This window comes from Astyanax mexicanus, chromosome 1 (assembly GCF_023375975.1).
Source record: "Astyanax mexicanus isolate ESR-SI-001 chromosome 1, AstMex3_surface, whole genome shotgun sequence".
Lineage (NCBI taxonomy): Eukaryota > Metazoa > Chordata > Actinopteri > Characiformes > Acestrorhamphidae > Astyanax > Astyanax mexicanus.
In genome coordinates this window covers 16,844,791-16,870,631 of record NC_064408.1, presented here as the reverse complement: position 1 = coordinate 16,870,631, position 25,841 = coordinate 16,844,791, and the positions used below count along the sequence as shown (strand labels likewise).

General features: G+C 35.5%; 1 protein-coding gene across 2 annotated transcripts in view; it reads left to right on the top strand.

Moving 5' to 3' along the window:
- Positions 1-24,957, top strand: part of usp20 (ubiquitin specific peptidase 20) — a 32,624-nt gene extending 7,667 nt beyond the window's left edge. The window contains exons 8-25 of one of the 2 annotated variants that reach the window (XM_022667648.2): positions 2,979-3,092; positions 3,298-3,376; positions 4,709-5,162; positions 5,240-5,386; positions 6,582-6,694; positions 6,937-7,109; positions 8,221-8,315; positions 8,436-8,469; positions 8,610-8,655; positions 8,791-8,971; positions 12,356-12,482; positions 12,696-12,865; positions 13,190-13,271; positions 14,632-14,740; positions 14,840-14,942; positions 18,676-18,744; positions 18,888-19,042; positions 19,919-24,957. In XM_022667648.2, the coding sequence (XP_022523369.2) occupies positions 2,979-3,092; positions 3,298-3,376; positions 4,709-5,162; positions 5,240-5,386; positions 6,582-6,694; positions 6,937-7,109; positions 8,221-8,315; positions 8,436-8,469; positions 8,610-8,655; positions 8,791-8,971; positions 12,356-12,482; positions 12,696-12,865; positions 13,190-13,271; positions 14,632-14,740; positions 14,840-14,942; positions 18,676-18,744; positions 18,888-19,042 (2,251 nt within the window). In that variant the 3' untranslated portion in view covers positions 19,919-24,957. Of the gene's footprint in view, positions 1-2,978; positions 3,093-3,297; positions 3,377-4,708; positions 5,163-5,239; positions 5,387-6,581; positions 6,695-6,936; positions 7,110-8,220; positions 8,316-8,435; positions 8,470-8,609; positions 8,656-8,790; positions 8,972-12,355; positions 12,483-12,695; positions 12,866-13,189; positions 13,272-14,631; positions 14,741-14,839; positions 14,943-18,675; positions 18,745-18,887; positions 19,043-19,913 lie in introns of both variants that reach the window. The other variant, XM_022667649.2, reaches the window with a different exon arrangement.
- The last annotated feature ends 884 nt before the right edge of the window (positions 24,958-25,841 follow it).

The following is a 25,841-nucleotide window of genomic DNA, read 5'->3' as shown; positions in this document are numbered from 1 at the left end:
TCGTGTTTGGTCTCTTCATGATGATACATGCTGTTCATTGGCATCAACTGTGACGAGAGCTACCTGTAGATTGTGATACTATTTTAGGATTGTTGGATATTTCTCTATGCATCTAACAGTCTGCTCTTGGGCTGAAATTTCTAGTATTCTAGTAACCTACCCTGGTCATGAATGCAGTTGTTTCATTAGTGGATTCACTGATTTATAATTGTTCTGAGATCATTTTAAATGCCTTCTCAGACTCATATACATATATAAATTTGTGAAAGAGCTATTTGGATCTGACAATAGTGATCCCACTGACTTCAGCAAGAAGTCACGTTCAAACTAAACTAAATGTTTAACTAAAAGACTAAATAAGAGGGACTCCACAAACCTTTATGATTTACAATATTTAAATAAGTTATACATTTGTGGGGGCATCCTACCTCTTAATAATGACATTACTGATTATTTTTGTATATTTTTTGTTTAATTGTTTATTTATATCATATAAATCTCTCAGTTCAGTTAAAAGTATTTAAAGTAAAAAAAAGAATATGAGTCGGTTGTTAATATTAGCTGAAGTAAGACACGAATATGGTTAGGCATCTATTGTGGGTTATTGTGGTAACATTCTAGGTGTAGGACCGTGACATATACTGACCTCAGCAGATATATAACTGGAAAAATATTATGAAGTGGCAGGGGATCACAAAAAGGTGGGTTGCAGATCTGAGTGATTGGATTGATCAGTATATTCACATGATCCATCAAAGTTGATATGATACAGGCCAGTGCTACATATCAATCCTCAACTGTCACATTAAAATTTTACTAATGTGTTTTCATTATATTGAGAGCATATTAAAGAAGCTGTATGCAGTGTTGGGAAGTAACGGATTACATGTAACGGCGTTACGTAATCAGATTACAAATTATAAGTAACTGTAATCCGTTACAGTTACTGCTTCAATAAATGGTAATCAGATTACAGTTACTCTGCTAAAATTAAAGGATTACATTGCGGTACTTTCCTATTTTTGCTCTTCCAACACTGACAAAACGCAAATAACATTTTGCGGTGAATCGCTCTGATATGACAGGGAACTGTCTGCCCCTTCTCCCATCTCGCTGCACACACACACACACAGGGAGGAGGGGCAGACAGCGGCTCCGCACACACAACGAGACGAAATTAATTGACATTTTGGTCAACGAATAAAAACGAGACGAAAATGTTTGGCAGGGACAAAATCCAATCAGAACTGATTTAGTTCTGTGAAAGGTAGTGACCAGTTAGGAAGAGATCCAATCACTGCTACTTTAGCGAAGGTGGAGAGGCGGGACAAGCGGGGTACTCATCCAATCAGTACCTGTTTTTCCTGCAGTAGCGCTGCGCGCTCAGTTACAAACCCGGGAATTAACCTGTCGATACTTACGGAGCTTGACTGGAAGTTAACTCGGCAGTGTTCAGCAAGGAGAGAGAGAGAGGGGCGATATATTTCTCCTTTGACGTCGCAAAAAACAAGATAACGTGTAAACCGTGTGGAGCGACTCCATCTCCGGTAAAAACACCACTAATCTTTCAGCTTCTGCAGACCAGAGTCCCACAGATCTCCATGCAGAGATCCGCGTTTTAATACTGATGTTATTTCATGAGCTGATGGGGTGTTTAACTCGGCAGTGCACTAAAACACAGAACTGATACAGAACTCACTCATTAAGATCAGATCATCTGTTTAGTCTCACAGTGGGAAAGATATAGCTAGTGTTAAAGCAGGAGCAGGTCAGAAAGAAACTCAATAATATATCCAAAATAAAACAATAAAATAAGTGAATCTATGAACCCAAAAGTCTGTGTAAAGTTCCTTACAGCACTTTCTCATAAGTTTCTCACTTTAACTCATGAAGTCTCTCAGTACATCCTGAGAGCATCTCTACAGGACAGTGTGTGAAGGTGTGTTTTTGATCTCATTTATAGACTGTAGCTCCAGTAGCTGTGCTGGGTTAGTGCTGGAGATAAAACTAGATCATTTAAAAGCTGTTTTTGCATCTACAGCTCTGTTTAAACTATAATTTAACTATTCAGTTGTTTTATGACCTGATTTCTAGAGCAAAATTTTAAATGTAAAATATATATAGTCACACACCTATAATAATAATAATAATAATAATAATAATAATAATATACATTAAATCATATATAAATATATTTCACATTCAAACATTAACAATATTACTCAATTGGTTATTAAACGTTTCATTTCGTATACGTGTATAGTTAATAATTCAAGGGAACTGATGAAAAAAGCATTTACATTTACACCCTTTACATTTTAGTCGACTAAATTTACTGTAATTTTAGTAGACTATATTCTTATGACATTAAGTTGACTAAAACTAAGTCGACTAAATTACTGAATTGTGACTAAAACTAAATGCTATTTTCGTCACAAAACTATGACTAAGACTAAATCAAAATTTGTTGTCAAAATTAACACTGGTGGCAAACCTGCAAGTAGATAGCTTACAGTTGTTGTTACATTGTTTGGTTTTAAATTGTTTTATCATCAATTTATAGAAGTGTTTCATAAAATTGTTTGATGAAATGGTTTCATAAGTATTTTTATAGAGTGATTGAAAAGGCTGTTTTATTTGTTTATCTATTTGTTAACTGGAAAGAAAAATAAAAGGATAATATGCAATATGTGGTTGCTACATTCATTCAGGCTTAAAAAAATGACAATATTGTAAGTAATCCAAAGTAATCAGATTACGTTACTCACTTGAAGTAATGTAACTGATTACGTTACAAATTACATTTTGAGTGATGTAATCAGTAATCTGTAAGGGATTACATTTTAAAAGTAACCTTCCCAACACTGGCTGTATGTCAAACACTTATTTAACTACGGTGTTTTCTACGTATCATGCAGCGCAAAATGTTTTTAAAAGTATTTGTGCCTGTTTTCTTCTCCCTCTTTCCCTCCCTCTAGTCCTCCTTTGACTCAGTTCTTCCTAGACTGCAGTGGGCTGGTGCGCACAGATAAGAAACCTGCTCTTTGCAAAAGCTATCAGAAACTCATCTCTGAGCTCTGGCACAAGAAAAGGTACAATAAAACCCCCTCACACACACGCACACAGGAGTAATGTGATTCGTCAAGGTCAAAAAAGGCTGCTCTATTTTTGGGACTACTATAATAGTCAGCTCATAATAATAAATGGCTGAAGCACCTTCAGGCCAAGATGTTCTAATTCTTCCTGTCTTCTCTTTCCAATTTTCTTTTCTTCTTTTTTTTCCTTCCCTCTGTCTAGGCCCAGTTATGTGGTTCCCACTAGTCTGTTTCATGGTATTAAACTGGTGAATCCTATGTTTCGAGGCTATGCCCAGCAGGTTTGTACAAAATATGACCATTTATCTATCATACATACTCAAGCACAGGTTTATTAACCATCAGTGGTTATATTCCTAATAGGGGTAAAAAAAGAGCAATATTTTTAAAAGCAAAGTGTATTTTGCATGTTTTCTTATTTACACTAATAACCTTATTGTTTGTTTGCTTGTCATTATTTTGTTACATCGTTATTATTTTATACAAAATCAAAGTCCTTTTGTTTCTACTGAACGTGTAAAACTGTTATATAATACTAAATAAAACTTTATATTCTTATAAACAAGAATATTGTTATGGCAAAAATACAGTTGAATATCGTTATGTTATTTTAGACCAAGCACTATGTCCTAAGAATTGTGGTGAGTTAGTTTTTATTAAGTGTTTAAACTGAAGAATGGTTCACTACTCTGTTCTTGTAATAATGGATTTCACTGAACCAATCTCAAATAAGGAAAAACTGGTAAATGTCAGAATCTTCATAAAAACTGCGTAAGTGGGTTTAAAATGATCACCAGAACCTTTTAATCATCATTAGTACTATGGACATATATAAGGAAAATAACAAACTGTTATCCAAATTTTCTAAAAAAGTACAAAATACAGACAAAAGACTGACTAATGTACCGGACATTCATTGTGTCAGTTGAATGGTAGCATTGACTGATCAGATTTTCTGAAGCCTAGTGATATTTAAAAATTTGTGTCAAAAGACTGTGATGTATTGAATTTTAACAAGCCTCCCTTCAGATGCCGCTTCAGTATCTCTCATCATTTCAATAAATATATGTGTACAGATGTACATAGGGTGAGCTCAAAGCAAATTTGCTGAAACTTTATTAATAGTTTCTCTGCAATGCCTGTAGAAAAACATTTTGTGCCATTATGTCAGTTGGTTAATTCTATTAATCCTAATAGTTTTCTAGTAGACATCTCTGTTTTAAAAATGACTGTAGTTGTTTCTTGATCACTAACAGTTCTGAAAAATATATTTCTTCTTAATTTATTTATTTATTCTTTAATTTAAACTTAATTATAACTTAATTGCAAAATATTCCTATGTGGGATTTGTTCAGCTGAAGAGGACAGTGAGTCACTATAAGAGCAAAGCTCTGAACAATTATGCGCTTTAAAAACATTAGAAAACAGACTTTTTGTTAAGAATTAAAAAAAATATATACAAATTTAAGATAAATCTTAGGTAGTTATTTGTGATTAGGGCCACATGGTCTGCATGGTTCCGCTAGCTACATGCCCTATCACTTTATCAGACTCACTTGCTAATGAACTTTTCCTGGAACACACAATTGCAATTTTTTCCATTTGCTCTGTAGGACACTCAGGAGTTTCTGCGCTGTCTGATGGATCAACTCCATGAGGAGCTGAAGGAGCCTTTTGCCGACTGCAGCAGCAGTGCCGACAGTGGCCCCGAACGCAACCTCGACAACCGCAACCACAGCAACGGCGATCGCAGTCCCTCCGAGGATGACTTCCTGTCATGCGACTCGGGCTCAGGAAGCGAGAGAGGAGATGGGGAGCGAGGAAGCGGGACTGGAGGAGGAGATGCAGAGCTTCTGATTCAGGATGAGTGTGTAGGACCCCGGAGCACTGGAGGGATTTCTGAGAAAGAGAGGCAGAAGGAGAGGAGGAAGGAGGACAAGGGGGAGGAGAGGACGCAGGAGATGGATGAAGATGCAGACGTGGACACGGCAGCACAGGAGGAACCGGCTGAGAGAGCTGGAGAGCAGGCTGGACCACCCAGGACTGGCCAAACTCAGGGCAATACAGGTAAAATACAAAAAGACATACTTTATCTTTCAGCCACATAGAAACCGATTCAAATTATTTCTACTTACTCTTTTCAGAACCCGATAATGAGGCAACCATGCATCGCCCCGCCTCTCGACCCTGTAGTCCCACCCACAGCGTGCAGGAACTTCACTCAAAACTGTCCAGCAGCCCGCCCAGGTCCAGCCCACTCAGAGCCAGCCCCATCTATGCCTTTAAGAAAGGTTTGACCCTGTACACAAGCTGCTGTATAAAGACTCATTGTAAAAAAAATGGTTGTAAAAATAGTTGCACCCAGAAGGAGCTCTCGGATTGCAGTGCTGTTCAGAAGCTAGGAAAAGAAAACCAGGATCAATAAATTATTACAAATTTAGACTGTTATGAGGAACTCTTTGTCATATTTATTGAGCTGCATATGCATAAGTAGTGTGTAATGCATGTGTATTGCATGTTTTAATACATGTTTAACAGACACTAAAATGAAAAAAGTTTAAATATTAGTTAAGTTTAAATTTCACAAGATTTTTGAGTTTTGAGGCAAATTCAAATTTTGGTTTTGAAGAAAACCAACCCCAGTTGTACCAACTAAAAATCTTTAGTTTCAGATCATTTCCGATTTTATATGTATAAAAACATAACATATAAAAAGTCTCACCAACTTTTAAAAATTCACTTTGTTTTTAGTTGGCCTAATAAAGTTCAGCTGACTTTCTTTTAGGATTAACTTATAAAGTTAATTTAGTCAAAATCCTGTAGTTGGCACAACACTATTTTTTGTTATTTTAAGAACTAGACATTTATGACTATAACATATCTATCTTATTATCAGTCACATAAAGAGTTAAAAGAAGCAGGTGCAAAGTAGTTGGCTTGGCCTCAACTAGGATTTAACTACAGTGTGTAATTTTTGCTAACACATTATTAAGTTAGACCAAATTGTAACAAAAAACTTAATTATGTTAGTTGAGGCAATCAGTTATAGTTTAGGCTACAGTTTACTGTGCAATTCAATATTTTTTGTTCCACTGACTTTAAGAAGAATTTTAAGCTTTGGTTTTTACAGTGCAGTGGATTTAGAGAAGTTCTTAATGGTGTGGATAGCACATACAATAGCATTCCCATGCATTTTTAATCTGAGATTCTGGTGATGCAGCCATGGCATCGGAACTGTGTCTTCAAGGCAAGCAGTATGTGTTGTCCTGTGGGAATTATGCACCAGAGTGTTTGTTGTCTCCATCAAGACAAAAGCATGACTCTTCAATGAAAATGACTTGCTGCCATTCTGAGTCCCTCTATCCTCGGATTCCTTCTGGGTGCAACTATTTTTTGACGATGTGTATATAATCCTTTATTATATAGATAAATTCCAGTATGGTGCACTACACTTCCCACAACACTCCTTTTTTGATTGCCTTACAGCTCAGATGCTTTTGGGTGCCAAGAAGAAGAAGCAGTCCCGCTTCCGCAGTGTAATTTCAGACATTTTCGACGGCTCCATCCTGAGTCTGGTCCAGTGCTTGACATGTGACCGGGTAAGAAAGGCTGTATGCAGTTTTCAGCACTAGAGGGCAGCACAGGCTCTGTGTATCAGAAATTGTGGTGGTGCTGCATCACTCAGGCAGATTTCTTTACGGTAAATGTCTTTACATGCGCTGTAACAGCACAGTATTGATTCAGAATAAAAATTAAACAACCATTTTCTCTCATGTATACAAGACTATAAGTATAGTAAGTTAATCAGCCAAGACATGTTGGACACTTTCCATTTCTGTAGGTGTCCACGACAGTCGAGACGTTTCAGGATTTGTCGTTGCCCATCCCGGGTAAAGAGGACCTAGCTAAGCTCCACTCGTCCATCCACCAGAGTGCTCCAGCCAAGACGGGCGTCTGCACAGATACCTACGCCTCCCAAGGCTGGATCTCTTACATCATGGATTCTATACGCAGGTGGGAAAAAGAGAGGACTTTAATACATGTTATATACAGTGATTAGATTCTTATTTCAGTAGCTACTGTGAAACTAGACTGTTTCAGCATTTCAGATCATCTTTGACTACTAGCTATGTAATGGTCTCTTTTCTTTTATATATGTAAGTGTATATGTAAATGTTTAACGACGTCAGATCCTTCAAAATGGACTCACAAACCAACAAAGCTCAGACTGCATGGCTCATTTGTGGTTTGTACTGTGGTCCAATTTTGTCTCAGTCTTCCAGAGCTTAGGAAAACGTCTACACAATGATTTGTATGATCTCGCAAAGAAAAAAACAGCTGTTTTTATATCACACCATTATCCCACAAAAACCCAGTTATAGGCATACCATTATACAGATCTTCCTATTGTAGGGGGAGTCAAGTAGCAAAAAAACTATTCTTACATACTGATGCTTCAATAAAGATGTGAATAGAAATTTAATTTAATTAAATACAAAAATAAATAAAGCTATGTTAACGAAGTATTACATTTGATTGTTTACTTTACTAATAGCCATCTTTGTGAGAAAAAAAATTGTAATATAGAAAGCTTCCTGGGAATATATAAAGTTTTGGGGCCCAATCCTATTTCTCTTTTGTCCCTCCACATTCTATTTTCGAGTATAAACCCTTTAGAACAGAGTTACAAGAGGAAGAGGAGTAAATCCTCCCCTCATGCACCTGATACAGATATAGTTATAGCAGTTAAGCGCACCTAACTGCTGGTTCACTAGTCAACTCCAGGGCGTATGTCTCCAGAAAGGGTGCAGGTGGTACAGTAATTAAATATTGTCTATTCCTTAATTGCTTGATGGGAAGCTGAAATTAGCTTTTTTTTTCTGTTCCACCTTAAATGCTGCAGCCTCTGCACCTGTTGCACCATTTAAGGTGGATTGGTAAAGTTAGCTTGCTAGCTACTAAGATGAACTATTAGCTATTTTCTTTTCTTGTTATAAAGACTACTTGTTAAACTATGTAAATACAGGGGTTATTGTAATAAAATAATTAATACAAATTATCATAATGCCGTCTTTAAAGGTATAATTTGAGTTTCTGTTGTTATTGTTTTGTTTTGTTTTCCCAGATTTGTGGTGTCCTGTATCCCCAGCTGGTTTTGGGGTCCCATGGTGACACTGGAGGACTGCCTCGCTGCCTTCTTTGCTGCAGATGAACTGAAAGGTGAAACAGAAAATGTCAAACAGAATTTCGCTGTGAAAATTGTTAGAACTTCAAGTTTTTGTTTCAAAATTCGTAGCAAAATTGTTTATTGTTTTTGTGTATTTTAATTTTCTGTTTTAGGGGATAACATGTATAGCTGTGAACGATGCAAAAAGTAAGCTCCTCGATTTTTATTAAAAATACAAACTTTGGCTGTATTGTTCCTAAAATTCCTATGTAAAATTAAGAAAGTACTTGTAATTATTGTATTACTTAAAGTAAAAGTAATAAAAACTGTATTTTTCTGCTTCACAGGTTGCGAAATGGTGTCAAGTATTGTAAAGTCCTAAGGCTACCAGAGGCAAGCATCTCCTTTCATACTTTATATGCATTTACCTGTAAGAGTCAGCCTGGCTTTGTCTGTATTTGTAGTCTGTAGCTTAGGATCAAGTGTTCTCTTTTCAGAACAAGCTTATCTTTTTATTTTGTCCTACAGATTTTGTGTATTCACCTGAAGCGCTTCCGGCACGAGGTGATGTACTCCTTTAAGATCAGCAGCCATGTCTCTTTTCCACTGGAGGGTTTGGACCTAAAACCTTTCCAGGCAAAAGAGAGCCCATCTCAGATCACCACGTATGACCTGCTGTCCGTCATCTGCCACCACGGCACCGCCGGCAGTGAGTCAGCATCTTCAGTCATAATGTTTATATCATTACAGCTCAGGACAAAATTACACCTCCGGCTGCTAACTGCTATTATTTGCCCATCATTTAACCATCTCAGTGTTTTACAGCAGTGTAATTTATATAACAAACTGAGTTTATTTTATGGGTAGCTCATTCTGTAATACAATAACAATACAGCTGTAATATAAAATAATAAAAAATAAGTAAAATAAATAGAGTATTAAAAAAAAATAGTATTAATAAAAAAGTCTCATTAAATTTAAATGCCTGGCCGCTACAAAAAGCCTTTTAAGGAAAGTCCTGAGAGTAGTGTTGCAGTAAAAGTGCAACTTTTCACATCGGATACACAAATATTCAACTAAAACATTTTAGACAGAATGTAAAAATAACCTAAAGAAATGTCTGTTATGATTGAATGTACTAGAGTAAAAAGTAACACTTATTAGAAATTATGTAAAATACAGTAGTTTAGAAAACCTTTTCAATACCTAAAATAAGTAAAATTGACTTTTCTGAATAACCAAACTGCAGATTATTTTAAAGCACCAATTAACGTTTACTATTTTAGCATAATAAACAACACCTCCTTAATAGCAGGACATTATTAAAGCCTGGGCTGTCCAAAAAAAGGCCAAGCAGAAAATTGTTTTTAATGTGTATACCATGGGTACTGTGGGGAAACAAGTATTGTGCTAAAATGTTAAGTATCAGTATTCGTAATTATGTCTGAATTTTTGCAACACTAGCACAGTATACTGCACAACAGCAGTATTTAGAGGCCACTGGTATGTATTTGTATTTGGTAGAGAATTCAGGTGCACTGTCTGTAAATAGTTGGTACAAGAAGATACATTAGGTTGAAATAAGTTTAGGAATGTTTTGTAGCACTAAGATTATTTTTTCTTGTTTATTTATTTATTCATTTATTTATTTTTTTAGAGCTTTGTTTATTGAGTTTTTAAAGAACTTGGTATATATAATGTAAGTACACTCATAATTTGCATGGTATGAATGCATAACCATACAACAAGAAGTAATAAGCCACCCTACCTTGTAAAGTTAAAGGGTGACCGGGCTTTTGTCGCTTACGCTCCCAGACTGTGGAATGATCTCCCCACTGACATCAGACTCTCAGCTTCGGTTCATGTTTAAAGACCCATTTTTATTCTCTTGCTTTTAGTAAGGCATGAACCTTGATTATTTGCTTCTTTTATTTGTTCTTTTACTTGATATTTTGGTTTGTTCTTTTGTGTTTTAGATTACTTTTATTCATTTAATTGTATTTATTTATTATATGTATGTGTATGCATGTTTATGTATGTGTATATATGTATATGTGCATATGTGTATGTGTACATGTACAGTGAGTCCAAGAAGTATTTGATCCTTTGCTGATTTTCTTTGTTTGCCCACTAATAAAGACACTATCCTTCTGCACTTTTAATGGTAGATATATTCTAACATGGAGAGACAGAATATCAAGACAAAAATCCAGAATATAATTTTAAAGAATATATTTTAATTAATTTGTATTTCAATGAGGAAAATAAGTATTTGATCCCTCTTGCCAAACACACTCAATACTTAGTGGCAAAGCCTTTGTTTGCAAGCACAGCGGTGAGACGTTTGTTGTAGTTAACCACAAGTTTAGCACACACACCAGGGGGAATTTTGGCCCACTCTTCTTTGCAGATCCTCTCTAAATCATGAAGGTTGGTGGGCTGTCGCTTGGCAACTCTGACCTTCAGCTCCCTCCATAGATTTTCGATCGGATTGAGGTCTGGCGACTGGCTGGGCCACTCCATGACCTTAATGTGATTTTTCTTGAGCCAATCCTTTGCTGTATGTTTAGGGTCGTCATCATGTTGGAAGACCCAACCACGGCCCATTTTCAGATCCCTGGCAGAGGGGAGGAGGTTGTCCCTCAGGATTGTGCGGTACATGGCTCCATCCATCTTCCCAGTGATGCGGTGAAGTAGCCCTGTACCCTTGGCAGAGAAACACCCCCAAAACATTATGCTTCCACCTCCATGCTTGACGGTGGGCACAGTGTTCTTGGGGTCATAGGCAGCATTTTTCTTCCTCCACACATGGCGGGTGGAGTTGAGGCCAAAAAGTTCAATTTTGGTCTCGTCTGACCACAAAACCTTCTCCCAATAACTTGGTTCATCTTTCAAATGATCATTGGCATACTTGAGGCGCGCCTCCACATGTGCTCTCTTCAGCAGGGGTACCTTTCGGGCACTGCAGGATGTGAATCCATTGTTGCGCAAAGTGTTGCCAATTGTTTCCTTGCAAACTGTGGTCCCAGCTGCCTTCAGGTCATTTGCTAACTCCTGCCGAGTGGTTGCAGGACGATTTCTGACCGTTCTCAGCATCATTGCCACCCCACGAGGCGAAATCTTCTTTGGAGCACCAGGCCGAGGTCTGTTGATTGTCATGTTATACTCTTTAAACTTTCTGATAATTGCACCAATAGTTGTTACTTTCACATCCAACACCTTACTAATCTTTTTGTAGCCCATTCCAGCTTTGTGAAGGTCAACAATTCTGACTCTGAGGTCCTGTGACAGCTCTTTGGTTTTACCCATGTTGGAGACTTGAAATCTGTGTGATCTGTCTGATTCTGTGGACAGGTGTTTTTCACACAAGTGATTAGTGAGAACAGGTGGCTTCAGGTCAGGTAACAAGTTGATTGGGAGTGTCTAACTGGTCTGTAAAAGCCAGAACTGCTAATGAATACTAAGGGATCAAATACTTATTTCACTCCATGAAATACAAATCCATTAATATATATTCCTTAGATTTATTTTCTGGATTTTCTTTTTAATATTCTGTCTCTCCATGTAAGAATACATCTACCATTAAAAGTATAGAATGATCATGTCTTTATTAGTGGGCCAACGAAGAAAATCAGCAAGGGATCAAATACTTCTTGGACTCACTGTATGTATGTATGTACATGTGTATATGTAGGTATATATGTATATGTATGTATTAGGTATTTTATTTCTGTCTGTAAAGCACTTTGTGAGGTGCTCTAGAAAGGTGCTTTATAGATAAAGCTTACTTACGAAGAACCAAGTATTGAAAAGGCAAACAAAGAGACCAAAAAGGCAAGAAGGAAAAAATGGGTCTCCTATAGTAAGAACAAAACCAAATGATTTAAAAAAAAAATCGTTTATAACCTTTATCATTCTGGAATTGCAGGTAGATGTAGATGTTTTACGCAAGAGAAAGAGTCCACATGGCCCCAAAAAATTGCCCAATATGTGTGATAGCTTAAAAACTAAAACTCTGTGTGTCCCCAAACTTCTGACATGTAGTGAGTTTGGCTTGGATCTGTAATGGATTGTATTTTTTTCACTCTCTTAGGTGGACACTATATAGCGTATTGTCAGAACGTCATTAACGGGCAGTGGTATGAGTTTGATGACCAGTATGTGACGGAGGTGCACGAGACTGTGGTGCAGAATGCTGAGGCCTATGTGCTCTTCTACCGGTAAGTAAGATGTTTGTTTCTGATTACAGGGTTTTGAGCAACCCCTTATTCTTGCAGTAATTTAAGAGTAATTTAGATTTTTTTAAACATTAATTAAGAAATCTATTCATCTAGAGTAAGCAGTTCTGTAGGCCACTGGATCATGTCCGAGACAGTGACCTCTTTTTTATAGAGTATAATTATGTCTATCTCTCTCTTCTCCCTCTCTATCAGGAAGAGCAGTGAGGAGTCAGTGAGAGAGAGGCAGAAGGTCGTGGCTCTTGCTAACCTGAAGGAACCCAGTCTCCTGCAGTTTTACATCTCTAGAGAATGGCTCAACAAGTTCAACACCTTTACTGAGCCAGGACCCATCACCAACCATACCTTCCTCTGTCAGCATGGAGGTACCACATCTGTTATCATCACAGCCAAACATATCTCAGCTTTTTTTTACATGAAGGGTGTTGAATATTTTAGCTATAACCTGTAACAGTAGGCTTGATGTCCTCCTTTACTTGCTCTCACAATTGCGGTTATATACTCGTTGTTTGATACTAAATGCCATTTTTGTTTGTACAAATTACCTAATTAAGTAACTTAACCTCATTTGCTTATATTAACCTTATCTTAATTATTCATATATCAGAAATTACAATTTGGAAGACTTATGTAAATTATGTAAATGTTATTGACAAAATGCTCACACAAGCTCACACCATGCTTTACAGGAATTCCTCCAACTAAGTATCACTATGTGGACGATCTGGTCGTGATCCTGCCTCAGAACGTGTGGGAATATCTTTACAACAGGTGAGTTGTCCAGTGCTTTAAAGTTTACCTAAATTGTTGGTCTACAGACAAAATTGAGATAAGATTGAGCTAATCGATGATTTATCAGCCAATTTCTGATGCCATCACAATGGCTATCTAGTGGTCTGTGATGTTAATGTGCTATCCACAGTAGGGCTGCAACTAATGATTATTTTGGTAGTCGACTAATCTGATGATCATTTTTTCGATAGTCAACGATTATTTCTGCCATGTCCTCCATCTCTAAAAACAGCAGAGAAAATAAACCTAAGATTTAAAAGGCATTTAAATTTCCACATGTTGTTTAAACGTGGAGAGTACTGATATTTAGTGAATAAATATGTAAACTGTTCTGTTTGGGCACTTTTGGAGACACAGACCAAGTTTCTTCTGTCCCCAGCACTTTGTGTAATGCGATACTGTTACAAATTAACAATTAGTCGACAATGAAATTTGTAGTCAACAATAAAATTTGTAGTCGACATTGTCGATTATATCGACTAATCGTTCCAGCCCTAATCCACAGCATTAAGAACCAGAAAAGGAAAGCTTTATTTTGATGTGTGAACACATAAACTATGCATCAGTCACGTTATGTTGTTCGTTTCGGAAAAAGCTAAGGCATCATGAAAGTATGCATATAAAACCAGCTCTTTTTCTTCACAAAACATGAAGGAATAGGCCATCTAAGCATATTTTAGCCATTTGAGCAAAAGCAAGATTATTGTAAGAAAGCAGCATGTACCAACAATCACCAGCAGAGGGCCTGGAGCCTGCAGTGGAAGAGCTGGTGGATCTGGGCCAAAAAAACTCCAATTCATAGAAACCCCAGTGGTAATCAGCAGTCAGCACTAATCAGGCTCAGCTGTGAGACGCAGCGTAAACACTGCAGTCAAACTTTAAAATTCTCTTTCGTGCCTTTGTAAAGGGGTAACCTGTAACAGTGGATAAAGAGAAAAAGAATGAAAGAAAAGACAACAAGAAAATAAAAAAGAAAAAAGGAGATCTCAAAAGAAAGTCATACAAAAAAGGAAAGATTTAAACGGAAAACAAAAAGCAGCCAAACTTTTACAATCACTCATTTACTATATACAACAAACTATATCAGCAAATACATATATGCAAATAAATAATGATATTATAAATAAGAACAAATAACATATATATGTATATATAGCTCCCCTACTACACTGTAGCAATTATGTGTTGGCAAATTTAGATTTTACCAAAACCAAGCTTTTTATCAAATTATTTTTTTGTAGGGCTGCAATCGGATGTAGTTTAAAGTCAGTTTCAGACTTAACATGTCCCATTTTTCTTTACAAATGAACAATCTGACAGAAACCTGTTTGTGGTTCAGGTTTGGTGGTGGTCCAGCTGTGAATCATCTCTATGTTTGTGCAATCTGCCAAGTGGAGATAGAAGCCCTCGCCAAGCGCAGGAAAATGGAGATAGACACCTTTATTAAGGTGAGAACATCAACCTGAGCATAAAAGGAAAATTAATATATTCTGTAATTTTGTTAAATAGTAATTTCCTTCTCTCTCTCTCTCTATTTCTCTTTCTAGCTGAATAAGGAGTTCCAGGCTGAGGAAGCACCTACTGTTATTCTGTGCATCAGCATGCAGTGGTTCCGCGAATGGGAAAGCTTTGTCAAGGGCAAAGACAACGGTATCAGCATTAAAATGCACTTTACAATTTTTGTGGATTCTATCTGTAAACAAAACACATGATCTTTATTATAAACTACAGAAGACATCCTTGCACTTGCATCTCCAAACACACTATACTAAGGAGTGGTAGAGGAAGACATTACTACACTGCAAACATGCTAGGTTATAAATCTTGTGTCTTATATATTTCATTTTCAGATGAAATTGCAGCCAAAAACATAGTATTTCCATTCCATTTGAAATCTTTGTCATTGAGTAGATTTGTTTGTATTCTTTGCTGCCCATCATTTATTGAAAATGTTATCTATCTTATTATTTAAACTATTGAGCCACAATAACACATTAACCCATGCGATTAAACAAACATATTTCAATATATTATATGGTGATTATCTTACATTGATTAATTTATTTTACTCCATACATATTATTAAATGTTTGTGTTAAGTAAAAAACATCTGTGTAATTTCAATAAATCACAGCAAATAATGCTATTAATCAGTTTTTTTGCAATCAACAGGCTTGATTTAAAATCTATTTACATTTATATTTTTTGTATGTACACTCACTTCTTTCGTGTGACTTATAAATGTTTTATTATTTATTCAGATCCTCTTAAAGCTTATATTAATAGATCCTGAATAAAGATCATTTTGAGCTGTGATACTACCAGAAAATATCTGTATTGCTACTATTACAGTTCCTAGAATGTGAACGAAGACATTGCTAAGTGCTAATAGATATTTATTAGTTAAAATAGTTGTATAGTTAACTATTTTGGGGGGATCAACACCATATATTTTGTTGTGATTCTGTGCATCATACCATTTATATTTGGTTGAGCTCAGTTGGTTGATTACAACAGTAGAATAAGAACTTGAAGGACTTTTGTGGAGGTAGTATTTTTACTCAGTTCTGCATTTAAGTTCCACTTCAGCACAACAGAGAGTTAGCACAAGATATTTTTAGAATCCTCTCATGCAAGGAATTTGTGTGATTACACAAAAATAAAGTAATTATTACAGTATTTTCTGTTTAAAAAGTATATGCAATCTCTTACGTTTAAAGCTGAAAAATAGGGTTAATTAAAATACAGATATGGGTGGGGACAAAGACTTATGGATATACATGCAATTGAGTAATACTGGTAGTACTGGAAAACGTGGGCCAGTGTATTTAACAGTTTAAGCAAAACATGATCACTGCCATTTAGACACAAGAGCATTTTTACAATGTTTACAAGCATTTTTACAACATTGACTCTTGTGGCCATTTACACCGGTACCTAATTCTTTATATGTTTTATTTATTTAGTTTTCTGTAGTAAGTACGTTATCACACAACCTCCTCCACCATCAGCATGTCCACACTGGGCAGTTAAAGCTAAGACCGTGTGGTTTTCTTTTGACTGTCTGGTGTCTCATTTTCTGAAGCAGACAGTCGCACCTCGAGCAGTAAACGAACACTTTTAACATTTTCTTGAAAAGCAGAACACACTTGAGATTGTACAAAGTTCATAGAAACATTCACACTACCGGTAATTTGTCATTTTCAACTAACAGCAAGCCGGATATGTCGTCAGCACACAGGCAGAAGTAATAAACCAGTATAGTTATCTGGTTGATATTGCTATGAATGGTAAATAAACCAATATTCATGTTGCAACACAAGTCCGGAAGATGATGCCTAACTGTTCTTTTCGTGAAGTTCAAATCCCACACTTACTTTCCAAATGCTGTTAGTTTTGTGAGATAGTGTAGGGAGACTTGTGGACCCTTAATGACTGATTTATTCTTCTGTGTTAAGTAGTTGAGCAGTGTATACAGTGTAACCTGTGCTGTGAGTGGCTTACGTCATTGTGAGCATTTACACTTTTAAGTGCTTTGGTCTGAGGTGCACGTCAGGCAACACATAGGCCATAGTGTGGTAGAAGCTACAATGTAGGCTATGGTGTAGGGCAGGGCTTCTCAACCCTTTACACCATACAGCCCGCCTCTTCAGCATATGGAAAGCATAATGGACCACAAGAAAAAAAGGACATTTTATGTTTACGCAGCTGATATTTTTCAAACTGGGTTAGTTATTTCCCAAATGGTGTTACCGGACTTTTGCAATATGTTTTTATTGTTGTGCTTCTGTTATATTTATATAATGTTTTTAGTTTGAACGTGATTTGGCGCTCGATTTGAACTTATACTATTTTTTTTTACACTTACATTTTATGATTTAAGCTGCTATCACACTGAAAAAGGAAAATTCACTGCTGTGCTTTTAAACATGATGCTTTTAACATTTGCAAATGTGCATGTATGTATGTGTGCTCAATAGTGCATAATAATCTGACGAATAGAAAATTATGTTTCGATTAGTCGATTAGTCTATTTTTTGCCATGCCCTCTATTTTGTCACTATGTGTGTGTCTTCCTCACTCACCCCTTTTTTTCTCTTTCGCACGCTTGTTTATTTGCTCCATCTCACGTTAACGTCGCGTCAACAATTAAATTCCGCATCAACAATTTATTATAGCTGACATTGTCGATTATGACAACTAGTCGTTGCAGCTCTAATTTGGTACAATAATATTAAATTTGGGTTAAATAGAGTCATATTGTCCAACACAATTGGTGATTGTGGTTGACTTACCCTTTGAATTAGTTTTTTGGGTTCTGTTTTTCTGTATAACATCCTGTATTTACCCTTTAAAAATTATTTTTTGCATGCTTAAACCTGTGGAAACGGTGTTTTTCAGACAGTTTGATTATATCCATTTTATGTTATGGCTTTCCTTGAAGAAACCTTTAGAGGCATTAAATTCTTCAGTTGCCTGGTCTATATCACCACCACTGTAAAAAAAAAAAAAAAAAGCTTGGTATGTTTCTCTAGAATGCATTTCACACCAAAACACTCCATATTTGATTACATCTTCATGATTTAATATTACAGAGGAATTTCTTTTTACACCCTAATAGCCTGTATACATCCAGACTTGTCCATATATGTTTATATTTTCAGTTCCATTATATACATTTTAGTTGTATGTTTCTTTTAGTAATTACTAAGTGACAAGGTTTACAGTGGTGAATGCAGGGTGAAGCATGCTTAACATAAAATACATGAGATGGGGGTACATATCTTTGAATTCCAATGCAGCAGTTAGATCTTAGACTGTATACATTCTAATTAGCAAATTTATTTCTCTAGACAAGTGTCTGATTATGATGTAAGAAAATTGTCATAACCCGTTCAGTATGATGTTTATTAGTTAAGCATATTCTGAGAACGTTTTGGTGGGGAAACTGTAATGGAAACACCCTGGAGAGAGATCAGCGTGTGTTGGTGTTATGTGTGTGTGATTTGAAATGCCATGTTTTTAGATGCACTCCAATATTAGATCTCTGAATTGGATTGTAAACAAATATACTTTCTAAGCTCTAAACACTCTCTCCAGCCTGTTAGATCTCTCTCTCTCTCTCTCTCTCTCTCTCTCTCCCTCTCTCACCCTCTCACACAGTTTTGCTCTGACACACTTTCGCGTACAGAGATTCTGTGTACACACACCCGTTCTGTAACACAAACATTCTGAGACCACCAAAAAAGTATGCCAAGACCACCCACGTCTTATTTCTTTCATTTTGATGCAGTGTAAACATTATTCTGCACATGCTTTATTTCTCAGCATCTCGCTCTCATTGTCTTACTGTTTTCTTCTCTCCTTCCTCTTCTCTTTCTAGAGCCGCCAGGTCCGATTGACAACAGCAAGATCGCAGTCATGAAGGGAGGTCATGTCCAGCTTAAACAAGGTGGGTTTAAACCATTAAATTTACCTATAGGTAAAAATTCATTTTGACTCAAATTCTTTGCTCTTTGCTTGTTGTCTTGCAAACATCTGGTGTGTGCAACATGTGCTTGTGTGTGTGTGCATGTGTGTGTGTGTTTTATACAGGAGCTGATTACGGGCAGATATCTGAGGAGACATGGCAGTATTTATTGGGAATTTATGGTGGTGGTCCAGAGATTGCTGTGAGGCAGACCATTAGCCCTCCAGAACCTGACACGCATGGAGAAAGGAAGATAGAGGCAGAAACAAGAGCACTCTGAGTAAGACACAGGCACACACATGCACACATACAGCTCTGGAAGAAATTAAGGGACCACTTTAGTTTCTGAATCAGTTTCTCTGATTTTGCTATTTATAGGTACATGTTTGAGTAAAATAAACATTGTTGTTTTATTCTATAAACTACGGACCACTTTTCTCCCCAAATTCCAAATTACATTTTGTCATTTAGAGCATTTATTTGCAGAAAATTAGAAATGTCTGAAATAACAAAAAAGACGCAGAGCTTTCAGACCTCAAATAATGCAATAAAAACAAGTTCATATTTATAAAGTTCAGAAATCAATATTTGGTGGAATAACCCTGGTTTTTAATCACATTCTTGCCATGTTCTCCTCCACCAGTCTTACACACTGCTTTTAAACAACTGTATGCCTTTACTCCTGGAGAAAAAAATTCAAGCAGTTCAGTTTGGTTTGATGGCTTGTGATCATCCATCTTCCTCTTGATTATATTCCAGAGGTTTTTAATGTGGTAAAATCAAAGAAACTCCACTTTGTAAGTGGTCTCTTATGTTTTTGTATGTACATATAGATCTGTATTAATGCAGCTGCAGACCCATGTATCCATGTTGTCACTCAAAGACTCAGTTTTTCTTTTGTCATAAAATAAACTTTACAATTTGACATCACTTAATGAAAGCTTAAAACAGTATCTTTGGTCCTTGTGTCTTCCTCATGTTCTCTGTGTCTGTTTATCTGAAATTTATTATAGACAGACTTAAGTTGTAGCCTTATTTCAAAACAGAGCATCCATATTATTTGACTGGTAATTAATAGCTTAATTATGACTTTGTTGACGTGTTACTTGGTTGTACATCTACTGCAGTTTCTAATTGTTGCTTCTCTCCAGTTTAGGTGGCGTCTTTGAATGTGACTGAGCATTTCTGAACCATGTTTACGCCTGCTTTCTTGTAAGCACTTTGTGAGCGCACCCAACGCCATGGTCTGTTACCTGTAGAACACATGGACGTCTGAAAGTGCAGAGCTGGTACACTAGGAGGTCTGTAGGGCTGACTGGCTAAAGAAGTGTAGAACAAACCACTGTCCTGCAGTTCGAGGGAGTGAGTTTATGTTGCTTCCCCTGCCCCTCTTAAAATCACGAGTATTCACGTCTATCAAGCTGTCTTACAAAAAGTCTTATCAAAGGAAACACTTTATAAAGTGAACGAAAGAAGATGTGAACAATCTGTATATATTGAGCCAGGGCGACTGAGCAGGGTGGTGATACATTACCCGATGTAGCATTAAATCCACTGTACATAAGTCTGTACTTCCATGAATGTGCATATTTATAGGCAAAAGCATAGGGCCCTAAGTGATCCACTGAAAATGAACTACTATAAAGTTTTAAAGGAATACTTTTGCAGCTTTCTAGATGATCTCTGTATTCTGCATTTGTTGCGTACAGTTGATTACCACAGAAATAATTTTTAAAGTGTAAATAGATTTATTTGTGTTGATTAGTTAACTGTTTACAGGTGTTAAAGGGTTGTTTGAGTGATTCCATAAAATAACCATTGTTTTTCTTTTATTAATAGCTACTTTTGTAAAAGAGACGTGTGAGAAGCTTTGAGTTGGTAAAGATTTTTTTTACAATAACTTCTTCAAACCAATTTTTTTTATCTATTTAAAAAAAACTGTATTATTGTTTATTAAACAGAACGATTTTTTTACATCACTCAAGTGGCGTGAAAGAAGAGTAGGGAAAATGAATATAACCATGTTGTTCTAGACTTTGGAAATTGTATATAATTTTGAGGCAAATCTCATCTTAAGATCTGTTTTTTAACAGTTATAGTTTCAAATTATAATTATATTTTCACCTTGTTAATTTATCAAATTCAGCAGCTGCCCAATTTCTTCTATTGGTAATCCATGGTACAATACAGATGCAGAAGATTAGGTTTGGAAGATGCTGCAGTATTCCTTTAAGTCTCACTTAAAAAAATAAATAAATAAATAAAAAAATAGGACCAACACTAAATGCTGTGTAATTACACATTAACTATGCATGTTTAGTTACTTTTGGCTGTTACAGATGCATTATGGTAGTGCAGCTTTTGTAAATATGACAGGTAGTCTAGCAAATTATATTAATACACGTATCCCTATCTTATACATATAGAGCTCTGACCTCTAGTTTCTGAATCAGTTTCTCTGATTTTGCTATTTATAGGTATATGTTTGAGTAAAGTTAACATTGTTGCTTTATTCTATAAACTACGAACAACAATTCTCCCAAATTCCTACAAAAAATATTGTCATTTAGAGCATTTATTTGCAGAAAATAAGAAATGGCTGAAATAACAAAAAAGATGCAGAGCTTTCAGACCAAAATAATGCAAAGAAAACAAGTTCATATTCATAAAGTTTTAAGAGTTCAGAAATCAGTATTTGGTGGAATAACCCTGGTTTTTAATGACAGTTTTCATGCGTCTTGGCATGTTCTCCTCCACCAGTCTTACACACTGCTTTTATGCCTTTACCCCTGGTGTAAAAATTCAAGCAGTTCAGCTTGGTTTGATGGCTTGTGATCATCCAGCTTCCTCTTGATTATATTCCAGAGTTTTTTAATTTGGTTAAAAAAAAAATCAGCATTTTTAAGTGGTCTTTCTTTTTTTTCAGAGCTGTATACATATTACATATATAACCACACAGAAGTGGATGTAATGTTACAGCTATTAAGACACACTTGTGTAAATGTGGCAATTAGACAGATCTTCATTTTTACTGTTTTTATTTTTTTTTAAATAATGTGAATCTGGTGTTTTATTCTTTACATTATGTCAAAATTTTGACCAATAGAAGTGCTCCAAAATGACTTAATTTTAAATGACTTAATTAAAAAAAACAAAAAAACAGTTATTTACAAAAGCTGCGCTGTTTTGTTCAGGCTTGAATTAAACATTGATGCCTTATCAAAGCCAATTTATGCTTCTGTGTCGAGTAAATGCTTTGTTCACAACATAGCATGTGCAGGAACCACACCGCTGTGCTCATTTATACCTCTGCTTTGGTGTGCTTGTGTTGCTTTGCAGTTTCACCGCTAAGGTTCAGCAGACCAATCACAGCTCCTGCTTCTGCTGTGTGCCTTGTGGTGTGTACTTTGTTACATAACTGGTGATGTGTGTGTACCCTACCCTACAGTGTAATCTGTGGTGTAGGGTACGTTTCTGCCCATAGGATATGTGTAAGCTGCGCAATTGGGTTACATGGCTATGTGTTGGCTTTAGCATAGATTCGATACAGAAGTAATAAATTAGTTTTTAGTAGTATTTTTGTTTTAGTATTGATTATTAATGTGTAATTACACAGATATTCGGCCACCCCCAAAAAGTGGGACCAGATGATGATTATTATGATGTTATTATGAAATGCCACCTGAGCTCTAGAGTTTTAAACAGAAAGGCTTACCTTGACCTCACATATAAACAGACTCTGAGTCACAGTAAGCAGTTCATCATCCTTATTTTCACAAAGATGACTTCTGTTATCACCTATTGTCCAATCATCACCTATTATTATATGCTATTGTCACTTTGTTAGATAGAACTTCCTTGTATTCAGTAGCAAAATACCTGCTGTCAAGGTGAGTCTGGGCCAACTGGTTAAATATGTTGTTTTTAATCATTCCGAGTAAGGTCATCTAAATTAATGGTGAGTAATCGACATTTAAGCTACTATATTTCCTCATGTGACACACTGTTACATACACACATACATGATTTATGGTTTATTGGAAAATATTGTATGATGAGGTGTGCATATGATTCAAGTGAGTTGTTGTGTTTCAGTGGAAATTTAAACTAAAGGTGTATTTCATGAAATGTGTTTTCCAAACGTTCTGCATAATGAAATGGTTTAGCTGTAAAAAAAAAAATAATAATAATAAAAATAATTTGTGAAAGTGGTTTAGTATAAAATGCTTTGCTCCAGAGAAACAGGCAGACTCTAAAATGTTCATAATGGTGGTAAAGAAAACCACTCAGTTTTAATTGCTCTAAAATCTTTTACACAAAAGCTGAAAATACAAAATATGTTGTGAATAATGTAACCCTGTATGTTGTTTCTAGAATTAAATCACTACAACCACTTTTATTGACTTTGGTCATCCCAGTGACTAACATTTTCTACTCAATAAAAAAAACTAAATATTAGTCGCTATTTAACTAAAAGTCAGCTTTGAAAGGCCTTAGGAAACACAAAAATTTTGTTGAGTGAATCCATGCTTTGTTATCTTTGATCTCATGTACCCCTAATCACTTTTTATGTTTAAATGATCTGGATTATATATGGATAAGATTGTAGCATTTAAAAATACAAGTAAAAACACATCCAACCAGATACAAATTCAATCATCCTTTGAGACTCCTTTGAGCTACGTTATAGCAGATTAAATTCATCCATTTTACAGAGACTTATTCAACAACCAAAACTTCTTTCATTTCAACCAAACCCTTGTTAGTAGTTGCAGTGCAATAAGCAAATATGCATAATCTATCTTATGTAGCAATTAAATTTCAGTTTGACTAATCAGAGACACGTTTAGCTGCTAAATGTAAATCCGTGTAGCTGACATTTAACTGGATCTAATCCATATTCTAGTCACATAATGTGACCAGGTGTAAACAGGGTGTGTCTGAAAAATGCTCACCTCTAGAGAAACTCAAATTCAGTTCTAGAGAATTCCGAGAGAGTCTGAATTATTCTCAGCGGTTGTGGTAGAAACCAGACTTCCAAGAAGCCAACATCAATAGTTATGTTACACAATTTTATTACATTAAAAGGTTAAGAATGCATTGTCTGATGTCAGATATTGTTTTGTCAAGTTTTGGGAAGGCTTTCTCCACAAAGTTAGAGGTACATGTGGGTAATTGTAAGGCAAATAAGTCTAAAAAGAAAAGTATTTTTTTTTATTTGGCACAGTTTTGCCACATTTTTATCAACATTATGTGTAAAAATAATAGAAGACAGGTTTCCTCTTGGTTTGGACATAAAAAATGCTTTGTTTTAATTTTGTAGTCAATTTGGGCCTGGGTCACTTTCACCACCATTGTCTCTGAGTCTCTAAGTTTCTCTAGAATGAATAGCTTTATTCCAAACCACTCTGTATAATTTTCTTTACATTATAAAATTGAATTATGCAGAACTTTTGGAAAATCATGAGCTGGAATTCCCATCTGGGTTTAAAATCCCAGAATTCAGTCCTCAAAAATATTAGCCCTTCCCCCTTCTGTATTCTAACACAGTTTAACTTCGCAGAGTAACACTGACTGACATTTCTGTAACTAAGATTCTTATTATTGGACTATACTGTCAATAAAGGGCAAGTGCAATGAGGTGAATGGGATGAGTCTTGAGAGCTGAAGCTGATTGTTGTTTAATTATTGTTAAAGTCTAGACAATTTTAACTACAACGGATTGTGAGCTGAAGATAAAGCATCATCCTGTGCACCAGTGTTAGCTGAGGTTAGCAGTAGGCGTTGGGTGGATTATACATAAACACAAGCCATCCTCTGCGCTTGCTCGCATCAGCCTGATCTTACTGTTAGTCATTAAAATATGTTTAAAACATGCATATTTAAATACTTAGTCTTATTTCAACTTCCTGTATTGTTTTTTTCTTTTTTTTCTACTGAGCAAAAAGGTCAAACCTGTTGTGCTATGTGGACCAATCATGGACAGCTTGATGGCTTGCTAGCTGGTGTTAAAATAAACACGTAAATCTGTTGAACTGTTACATCTGAACAGTAAAAAGTCTGTTATGCTGATCATGCTCATTTCAACCAATTCCAAACTTAGTGCTGCTGTAATGGCTTTCTGACTCAAGGTAATTTGAGTGTTTAGATGTCTCTGACTTCTTGACAAACAAACTAATAAAGCCTGTTCTTTCATCACTGTGTTCATTCTGTGTTTTTCAAGTTGGAATATAAGGTTGGTGTAATATAGAACAGTATCAGTGCACTTTATGTTGATCTGATGCCTGACAGATATTAACCTCTTAATAAAATGTAAATGTAAATCCTAACAATTCCTTAAAATTAATTCAAATCAATCAATCAACCTTGAACTATATGAGATATTATAAATTAAGATCTAAAACAAATAAGATAAAAACAAGAGAGGAATTATATAATTATACATAAGAAAATCAAATGTAATAAAAATAATAAATCAGAAGAAAGATTAATAAATAAAGGTAACTTAAGACATAAAAGTAAAATATAAATAAGCTAAAAAAAATAAAGAGAAAAATAAATAAATGTAAAAATTGTGAATGTGGCAGTCTTTACGTTAAATAATATATATATATATATATACATTTCCTACTGTTTTTAAACTTAGTTGTATTGTATCGACCAGTATATTGTGTCCTTTTATTGTTGTCCTTGTGCATTCCACTACAACGTAAATCAAGGATTCAGGGAGACTTTATTGTCATTCACAACACATGTAGTACATGAGGTGCAACGGAATTGTGATCTTACGGCCCAGTTTACATCCAAAGAGCATTGTTAAAATAGATAAATATAAGATAAGATATAAAATAGAATAAAAAATATAAATAAAATAGATAAGAATAAAAAAAATATCAAGATAATGAATTGATTCTTCATTAGCGTTTTTGTACTTAGTGTATGGAAAAGTACATCATTTTAACAAAATAGTTTAATGAGCTTGTTTTAAAGTTTGAGATTTTATACTGTGATTTTTTTTTCCTGACCTCACTAATACTTTACTCAGTAAATGCAATCAAATCATCACAGCAATGCTCCAA